General features: G+C 38.0%; 1 protein-coding gene across 6 annotated transcripts in view; it reads right to left on the reverse strand.

Moving 5' to 3' along the window:
• The window catches only part of sdk2b (sidekick cell adhesion molecule 2b), a 282,939-nt gene extending 275,830 nt beyond the window's left edge, over nt 1-7,109 (reverse strand). For 3 of the 6 annotated variants that reach the window (XM_059532740.1, XM_059532735.1, XM_059532737.1), the window contains exon 1: nt 6,237-7,109. In XM_059532740.1, coding sequence (XP_059388723.1) covers nt 6,237-6,381 — 145 coding nt within the window. In that variant the 5' untranslated portion in view covers nt 6,382-7,109. The remainder of the gene's footprint in view (nt 1-6,236) is intronic. The other 3 variants (XM_059532738.1, XM_059532736.1, XM_059532734.1) reach the window with 1 other exon arrangement.
• Nucleotides 7,110-10,181: the final 3,072 nt, after the last annotated feature.

Here is a 10,181-nt window from a genome sequence, read left to right on the forward strand (position 1 = left end):
TCTACAATTATCTACTGATTTATAATTATATACATATATAATACAACCACATATAAAACAATGGTGTGAACTTCACATCCCAGTCTCAGAAAAGTCAGAAAAGTCTGGTGCAACTGTACCCTGCTGTATTTTCAAATAAGTCACACACAGTCGCACAGAATCAAGACACATCCAAGTCATGCAATCGGGGCTAAGCAGGCAGTACGGCAAGAAAGAAATTGCACAGAATCTTTTATTTTGTTCTTGTAAGTAACCTCTAGCAGTCTTCTTATGTAATGTGACTTCAAAGAGCAAACTGCAGCAAAAGTGCAGATTAAAAAGGTTGGAATACATTGAACGAAAAACCAGAGTTCCCCTGGAGTGACAATACGCACTTTTTAGATGAAACGTGAGCAACGACAGCGAATAGTGCCTTGGCATCAATTACACCCCTTCATCGGCACCCATGAGTGCCCCCCTTCTTGGCTCTTTTCATCTTCCTCAAACTTTCTCAAGAGTAAGATATTATCAGCATCATTAGTGTTTTTTTTCTTCTATTTCTAACACGCATCTTTTTCTGTTTATTCCGACACACTTAACAATCTGAATCTAGAGTTTTCCCTAATTAAACCACTTTCGTTTGAGGCTTTGTATGATTTAATGTACATGTCACACACAGCCTTTGGCAACTCAGTGAAATCAAATGACAGCTGCCAAGCAACCAGACACTTTCTTTCAAATTTAAACCAGTTGTTTTAGATGAAACCATGGAACCAAAGTGCATCCCTACCGCGCAACACAACCATAAGTCTGGCACTGAACCCGTATCCTAGTGCAGTCACAGCTTCAGAGGCCATGACTCAACTCACTAGAAGCATAATGCCTGCTACAGTGGGCTCAGAGAGACCATTTAAAACACGCACCATGGCTAAATGCCTCGCTGTCACAGTCCTTGAACTTAGAATTTGGGGGTGCGTCGGTGTGTGTGAGTGCATTTGTCTGCATTAGTTGGCCATGCTTGAGTCCAAGGAGCTCTAATCACAAATGGATTTGTCCGAACGTTTTAAACGTGCCTTCTTTTTACGTTGCGACTGAAGGATTAGCACATCTAATCATAAAACGAACAGATTGGTTGAAAAGAGCAGAACACGGTGGAATAATGAATGCAGGTATAAATTACACTGTGCTTAATTTAGCGAACACACTTTATTTTTATCTGATTAGCAAGAATGAAAACTGTGCTCAGATGCATTTTCACTCCGTCTCGCTCTTTATTTCTCATTTTCATTTGATCCCAAATGCATTTTTCTTTTCAGAAATTTAATAATTGCTGACTTCTGTGTTAGCACTCTAAAATGGATGTAATATTTCAACTGGCGCTATGTATATCCACTTCTTCTCTGCGGACTCCATTACACTTCCCAAGGTGAGTTGAGACACAGCGAGTCATTAGGCTCTACGGGAAACTATGAGGTACCTGTCTGACAGAACAAGCCATTTCCTTTGTGACTCCATATTCTGTTCTCTATATTTTCCAGATGCTGTCGCTGAGGTACAATTAAGAACAGACTTGGTTTTGTTTCTGCATTCTTATAAATGCACAGATAAGGTAAAATATAGGCATTAAACTGCAGATATTTGGATATTTACAATGGAAAATATGCTCCTCACACACTGTGTGTGAAGTTTAATGGCTTCTGTTTAAGTTTTTAGTACATTATAAAAAAAAAAAAAAAAAAAAAGAATCCTTCACAAACCTTTTCAGCATTTAGCATCTAATAAAATAACCTTTTACAGTGACCGGCACTGTTATTTATCATAAGAGGCCACCAGTCGAATATAATATTGTTTTCGTAATATCTTATTCGATGATGCCAACAAATAAATGGAGAGTGGACAGAGAGTTTAGATGCATGTATTATATATAGCAGCATTTTATTTTTATTTATTTATTTATTTATTTATTTATTTATTTTTATTATTTATTTTTATTATTTATTTTTATTTATTTTTGTGGAAACCATGATTACTTGATGAATACAAAGTTAGAAATCTTTTGTAACATTTTACTGTTTTCACTTGCTGAGTAAAATCATTAATTACTTTAGAAGAAGAATAAGAATAAACTTATTTTTCAATGTACAATACTTCACTTTTCAAAATACCATGACCTGTTGAATTTCCCTAAAATGGAATTCCAGTTTGAACCCTGCTGTACTCACACTAAACTTGTCACTTGTCACTCTTAATGGATGGACACTCTTGAGTCCGTATTATAGTAAAATATTTCCAGGTATCCAGAATATGTTTGGTCATGGGCTGAGTGATAAACTCACTTTTGATTTGAAGTTGAGCCACTCATGCGGACCACTAGAGCAGTCCTCGGGGGAAACATCAAGCCCCTATGAGCAATTGGTATTCAGGCATTGAAACAGCCAGAGGCATTGCCCAAGGCAACAGTATGTCCGAAGAAGACAGCGGCCCCCATCCAGACCCAAGCTGACCCGACAGGGAGTAAGAGGAGTGAGTTTCACACCTGCCCTGTTTAACATGGTGGAGAGGATTCAAGAAGAATGAGTAAAGAAAAAGACACTTAATCAATAGTTCCTACCATCTGTCTCCTAGTTTTTGGGTGATTCGAATTTATAAATAGCCAATGAGGGCTCAATGTGTATGTTCATGCGAATGTGTTTCCTAAGTGCTGAAAGTAAGCAACTTAACAGGCCATCGCTGAAATCTCAGGGAGTTGCCAAGGTCAGACCCTATGAATCAATCCGTCAGTCTAGATTTATATATATATAAAAAAAAAACTGCTATGTACCCCCAAATTTCAAATATCCTAAGAAGAACTTCTGTTCTTTGTCTAACTTTGTTTTATGTTGGAAAAGGTCAGAGGAGAAGAAGCCAACTATGGTTTAGAAATATACTAACAGAATAAGTGCTTCACATCCACCGTCCTGGGTGTTGGAGCGCTCTGGAGAAACCAACAGCACATCAACAATGAGGCCTTCAGTTGAAGAACATCATCCAAACACATCCACCTCTAATCAATGTGTCATCACCTTCACTTCAAACTCCGAAGTGAAGTGCCGAGACATTCAGCTCCAAGGTTTTCTAGTTCACGGTTGTGCCGGGTGAATATGCTTCGCACTGAGTCCAGGTGAGTTACCATCTCAACTCTGCCTTACTTACTAATCAAACAGTCTTCCTTTTGAAATCTCAAGTGTGAAACACGTCATTTAACAGCATGCTAATGAAGCTAATCTACTGACGTCAGTACATGCCAATCGCCTCGCCCCCCCTATTGGAAGTATTATAAAATGGTCTTGTTTTCTTGAATTACAAACACATAGTCCTGCTCTCGAGCAAAGCTATGCAGATCTACTGCTCTTTGTTTGTTAACTGAATGAAATATCTGGTATCATTCTGGCAATGATGGTAATTATGCCAGAATAAAAGTTTTTTATAAACGTTTGCACTCATCAAATAGATTGATTTTATGGGATTGCACTCTTTTGTGTGTGGCTATTAAATGTCATGATGTTCAGTTTCGGAACATAATTTGACTGGGATGATGAACAGTAAATATCAGTGAAATTTCAGTCCACAGTCAAATATGCATGCTTCACTACAAATTTGTATTTTATTTCACGCACTATATTGGTAGAAAAACACTACGTGAAATAAGAATTTTGTTTTAATTCCTAGTTTTCAAAAACACTTCCCGGATGACTTACTACTTCCAGTGAGTTTACATCCAATGGACACTTCGCTATCCCATGAGAAAGACATTGTGAATACAGAGATTTTAGTACGACCAGATTTCATTCATACTACACACATTCATACAATATAGAACACTCTTTTTCAATATCGCAAAGTTCATCAAATGTAGTACCAACTCTCTATGCAATTTTGGATGCAATTTGGAATATGGCACATGGGTTACATGAATTGCATTATTTATAGTATGTGTTATACATAGTCTATAGCCAGTATGTTTCTGTATTGCAAGGATAGCAAAATGCATTGCATGGACAAAGTAAGAGTATACAGGTTTTGAATGGTATAAGGATGAGTAAACTGAATTTAAGTTGTAGGACGGTTAAACACTTGCGTAGTCTGTAAAATGAAAGTCAAAATAAAGCCCTCACAGTTCTGCTTAGGTAGTATATTTCTACTTTATCTCAGATTGGGGGCTTCTGCATTCCGTCAGCTGGGAGTTTCTCAATGGATTTTTCATTAAAACATCGGCAAGATTCAAAGAGCTTCATAAGAGATGAGGTGGGAATCTGTTCTAATGATGTTTAGGTGAGAGTCCCAGACCCCAGAAATGCTCCCAGAAAACCTGTGAGGACTGAGACAATTAACTTGAATCAATCGATGCCACAGATCATTATAAAACATGAGCATTAGATGCTGTGAAGAAGGTAAGTATAACACACACACATTCACTCTCTCTACTCCTCTCGCTCCGTTTTCCTTCCACACACAGACACACACGCACACAAACTGGTAGCCTAATCCTCCCAATGTGTAAGTTATCACTCTACTGTAAATGTCAGGTTAGACAGCATACACTCATGAATGATGGATATATGGCACGTCCTAGTTTGCCACGGTTTCCTCCCTAGGCAGTATTACAGAACAGCCTATTTCCCGATCCAGGGCTTAGTGTTTGCAGCTATCACGCATTCCCAACACTCCCACCTGTGCTTGCATAACATCTACCTAAGCAGCCCAGTTACTGTACACTTAGAGAAAACCGGCAACCGGAGAGAAAGTTTCAGTAATACATTTCAGCAGCGCTGCCTTACAGGGGGGACAATATCTTGAAGGAAATATTAGAAAATATTACATTTTTATGCACCTGTGTAGATATTTCCATTTGAGCCAGCATCGCCCACCTAGCAAATGTATTTTCCCCCATGCACAAGATTTGAGTATATTGCTTCTATCTTTTCCCAGGCAGAATGTACGGAAGTGACTGCTCATGCGTGCTTCTGTTGCTCGCCTGCTGTCTGCAAAATTTCAGCAAAAACTATTTTCCCTGCTTGAGGCCATCAGCTGAGAAGAGAGGCAAATTACCACAAGTGGCCAGTTAAAATGCCTTGCACTCTGCATGCAGAGGAACTCTTCATCTTTTCAGTAGCATAAATCTACGCCAGACGGGGGGCATGCGCCTTAACAATTAGGAAAAAATCAAATTGTCAATATTGCCATTAAGGTAGTGAACAAAACTGTCCTTGTGTGTGTGTGTGTGGATGTGTGTGTGTGTGTGTGTGTGTGTTAATATGGGCTCTGTGCTCCTCATTCACTCACATTTTGTATCTTTTATGCATCTAGATATACCAAAAGTTCAGTTGCATGCCTAAATGCACTTTTTGTAAGTCCTCATTAAAAATAATGAATCATACACTCATAAAATATCACATTAACACTCTGTCAGCACTGATAATGCACACCTGATGAACATGCACCTTATAAAAACACTTTTCCAAGATGCCACCGGTGAGAACATTTTAACGGAGCTCTCTCGTTATGTGCAGTCATAAAACAGGCAAGGAGTTCATTAATTTTGATGGTTAATCTACAGTCTCATTAATTGGTTTTGGTTAATTTTGTGGCCATGTCGTGTATAAATTACCTGTGGTACACACAGTTGCTGCATGTGGTATACTTCTAAATGCAGGTAATAATTAGTGACTGCAAAGGTTTGTGGTACAGGATTTTTTTTCTGGCCCTGGATAAATCCAGTACTGCACATTTTGGAGGTCTAACTGATTTATATCATAAGCTCATTACTAAAGGCTCTAAATACTGAAATTGGTGTGTCAGATAAAGGAGACATCTAAAATGTGCAGTTCTGGGTTAGGTTCTCCAGGATTGACAAGCACTGCTGTACAGTGTCTCCATGAGAAAGAGATAAAAGAGAGCTGGCTGGCACATTTCTCACATATTGGGGAAAATGGAGCAAGAGGCACATGTTTTTTTTCGAATTAAGAACTGAATAGACATTTCTTTACTGTTAAATGATGCTGTACATGCTTGATTCATCTTTATGTATTACGATTTATAATTAAACGCAAGCTGTTCTTGCTTCATGTTCCTTTTAAACTGTATTTAAGCCAAATTAAATGACTACAGAAGTCAAGGTTAAATGTTACAGTCCCTCAGGCTCACTCTGCGTTTTTAAGGGTCTTTGGAGACAGTTAATTTCCAGCCTTTACACAGCAACTTAAAGAAACGCTCTTTACCTTGTGCTGACGCCAGATGTAGGAGCACCGACAGCAATATTACAATCCAACAGGGTCTCTTTCTGGCTTTCCTCGACTTCCCAAACATTGCCAGAGAGGCAGATGGAGAGATACTGAACGCGTTTGTCCGGCACGCCGGGTACATGTTGCTCCTCCACAGTCCAGTCACAGTTGTGCGCGTAATGTTCTGGAGTGTCTGGCCCGTCCTGTGCGAGGTCTTGTGTGACTCAAGAGACCAATCCTTCACATTTATATCTTGAACTTCAATACTGTTAAACTCCTCTGTAGGTTTGAGTTTGTGAACAGTGTGTTAAAACTTCAGTTTTAACAGTCCAAAGCACAGCAGACTGATAACAGACTTTTGTCTTTTCACCACTGTCTCTACTCTCATTCGCGTAATAAATGTTTGATCAATAGCCTATTCCCAGTCCAGCGCGCAAACGCCTCTATTTCGCGAAATGTTGATAACGGTCCCCAGGATATGATTAGAGGGTTGATAATTCGCTCATAATCAATGAAGCTGTGCTATTCTCATTATAGTAAACCAAAAGTTAGTTCTGTTCCTGCCGCGTTGTTATTTGTTTTGCCCTAGACGAGTCTTTTGCAGTGAAGGACCTCCCGTTCACTGAGTCCGCCCAGACGCAGAATAAGCTTCGTTCGGTTTAAGTAACTTTCCAAGTCCCGTTGCAGTGCGCCACGGTGCCGTTTGGTCCAATCGAAGCATGCTGTGCGTAAAGCTCCGCTGTGTACGAGGGTGCGAAACGGTATTCGTGAGAGATCAAACTGTCATCGCTGAATGCCGCCCAGGAACCGGCCCGTTGCGCCGAAGATTTCCAGCATCATATAAGCAGCGGATCGGAGTGAGCGGTGCGCGCGGAGGGGGCTGACGCACGGTGCCACCGCGCGGCGAGCTCCAATAAGACACGCAGCAAGACAGACGGGCGCTCGCTGCTGAATGAACTGGAATGAGCCCGACAGTTATTCTGAACGGATGAACGGTCGCAACGACCTTTCAACAATGTCTCCATCACTCTATGAAACAGCGATTAGTGGCTAAACTAACATGTCTGTCTGGCCAAGCTTCTTCTGTTGTTCGCAGAGCTGAAAAGTGATGGGTATCGACATTTAATTGACTGAATTGAATGGACACGACCTTTGGAGATTCCGGAATAACTAGCACATTCATGAGATATTAACCGTTTAATTGCATCTCTGGTCACATTTCCGGTGGTCTCAGTTTTATTTTGACCCTTGTGCTTCTTTCAGAATTATAATCCTTCTCACATAATCTATCTATCTATCTATCTATCTATCTATCTATCTATCTATCTATCTATCTATCTATCTATCTATCTATCTATCTATCTATCTATCTATATCCCTCTGTGCATCTGTTTGACCTTCTGTGTGCCCATCAATCAGATTTGTGTTCCTTTATTTTTCCGCAGCACTCTATTCACATCAGTCCTTCCATACAAATAAGTATTGTGATGATTGTAAATTTACATTTAATTAATTTTTTTATATATTGTGGCATTGCTGAAATTGTTGGCTTCTCGTGATTAAGCTTTTGTGTTTGTGTTTTTCCTGAATTGGTTTCCTAATTTGGGGACACTATAATCAGCTAAATGAATAATACCGTGCAATAATAATTTAATAATGTAATGGATTACAGAGATAAAAAACCAATAAATCCAATTCAAAACAGGATGATGTACAAAATACATTCAATTTGATTATTAATTATTAATCTCCCCCCACCCCCCATTGCAAAATAAATATAACACATACAAAATACTTTCTCAAGAAAATGTACATTTTAAAAAAGATGTTCACTTTCATCCTTTTTTTTAAATTATGGAAAAGAACTGATCGACAAAATACTGATCAGAGCAATATTTTTGCAGTGTGATTCAAGAGAAATGAAGATCCTAATCATATTTATCAGAGCAGAAGACAAGAGAGAAAAATTGAGAAAGATGAAATAGACTTTAAAAGAGAATGTAAAGAAGTGTTTTGTACATCAGTCAAAGAAATCATTTGGGGCACATTAAGATCATGTCTGAGTGTTTCACTTTTGATCCAGTGAAGAAATACAAAGAGCCTGCATACGGCAAAACACACCTACGCACGCTCTGGGTTGGTATGCATGCACACACACATGCACAAATGCAAACACATGCACATCTATATGTAGGGATTTGCTGTAGGATCTGTAGCACTTCACCAGAGTTGAGGTCAGATCGCAGAAGAAGCCAACATCAGACTACTTTACAGGTCTGATTTCTCCTGCGAAGCCTGTTCGCCCACACACACAACACACATACAAACATACTTCAAAGACTATTGATCTTCTCTGGCCTGCGGGAAAAACAACTTCCACATCAAGTAGCGCTCCTTTGGGTTAATCATACATGTCAGAGGGCCAAAGCTAATATGTGAATAAACCTGTAAAGCACCTTCATGGTGAGGTGGGGAGGTCTGGGAGTGGACTCAGCACAAGCAAGCGCTGGGAAAATCTGTATCTGGGTCTTCAGATACAGGTGCTCTCGCACACTAGTGGTGAATCAGGGCTTCTGAACAAAAAAAAATTAAAAAAGACCATTTGATCTTGAAAATCACAGCACGATATGACATGATTGCTTCCCTCCACCACTGCATCTTTATTTCAATAACAAATTAGGTCTGGGAAAGGGAAAACCGACTTAATGTTATATTATTAAAACAACAATAATTTGCATATTTACATATTATTATTATTATTATTACTGTAGTAGTAGCAGTAATAGTAGTATTATTGTATTATTAATGTATTATCATGATTATTATTATTAATGTCATTTATCGATTATTTTATTTAGATGATTAAATTATAATTTTATTAAAAACATTAATATAAATAACTTTAATAATGAATGATTTATTAATATAAATGAATACAACTATTATTATTATTATTATTATTATTATTATTATTATTATATTTAATGTATACATGTTTTATTCATTTTATCAATAAAATTATTATTTAATAATATACATTATATGTTGGAGTATACAGCCTACATAGTCAACATCATACATCCTCACTGAAACGTAACTTCACAAGTGGCTGATATGAAATGTTTTTTTAGGCAGTTCTCATGAGAATTGCACAAGAAACTCAACTTTATTGATTTCAATAAAGCGTAATATTGACACGATCCCATCCTTATGAAATGATCTTCTTATAAGCATACAAATATGTAGCACTCTCTGTTATTGGTAAAAAAAATAATAATAATTCCACATTTATAGTTATTCACTATTTTTCAATATTGAATGAATAAAATTTATAAATGACATTTCTCTTGCATCGTCTGCCAACTTGGATGTTTTTTTTTTTCTCTCTGAACTTGTCACAATGCATTACAGGATTTTCTTCAATGAGGTAAGCAAGCCTATGCTGTTCTCACTTTATCAAAAGGAACAGACTAATGTAAGAGAAGTACTGCTTTAGAATTTACCTCTAAATGGTATCTCTCACAGAATGGAACCTTTATGCAATATGAACGACATCAGAGAGAAACAGAGAGAGAGGGAGCTGTGGTCTGGAACGCTGCTACTTTTGGAGAGACTGTCAGAGCATTCACTATTACAGAGACATGCAGTGCTGCAGGTTATGGGCTCGAATTAGAAGATTGTGAAATGACTTGCATTAAACAGTTTTAGTTTTTCTTTCACTCATAAAAATGCTATTACTGAAAGATCTAACAGATTAGATTTAAACTAAATTGTGATGAATGATGACACTGTTGTCTGTACAGATGCTTATAGTGGAATGTAACTTTTCATACATGATCATAAATTATGAATTTTGCAAGGTTTATTGAACTGAAATGAATCAACATTGAACTGACTTAAGCTGAAAAGCGACACTGTTGTCTTCTGTAGAGATGTTATAAC

The sequence above is a fragment of the Carassius carassius genome, chromosome 40, assembly GCF_963082965.1.
Source record: "Carassius carassius chromosome 40, fCarCar2.1, whole genome shotgun sequence".
Classification (NCBI taxonomy): domain Eukaryota; kingdom Metazoa; phylum Chordata; class Actinopteri; order Cypriniformes; family Cyprinidae; genus Carassius; species Carassius carassius.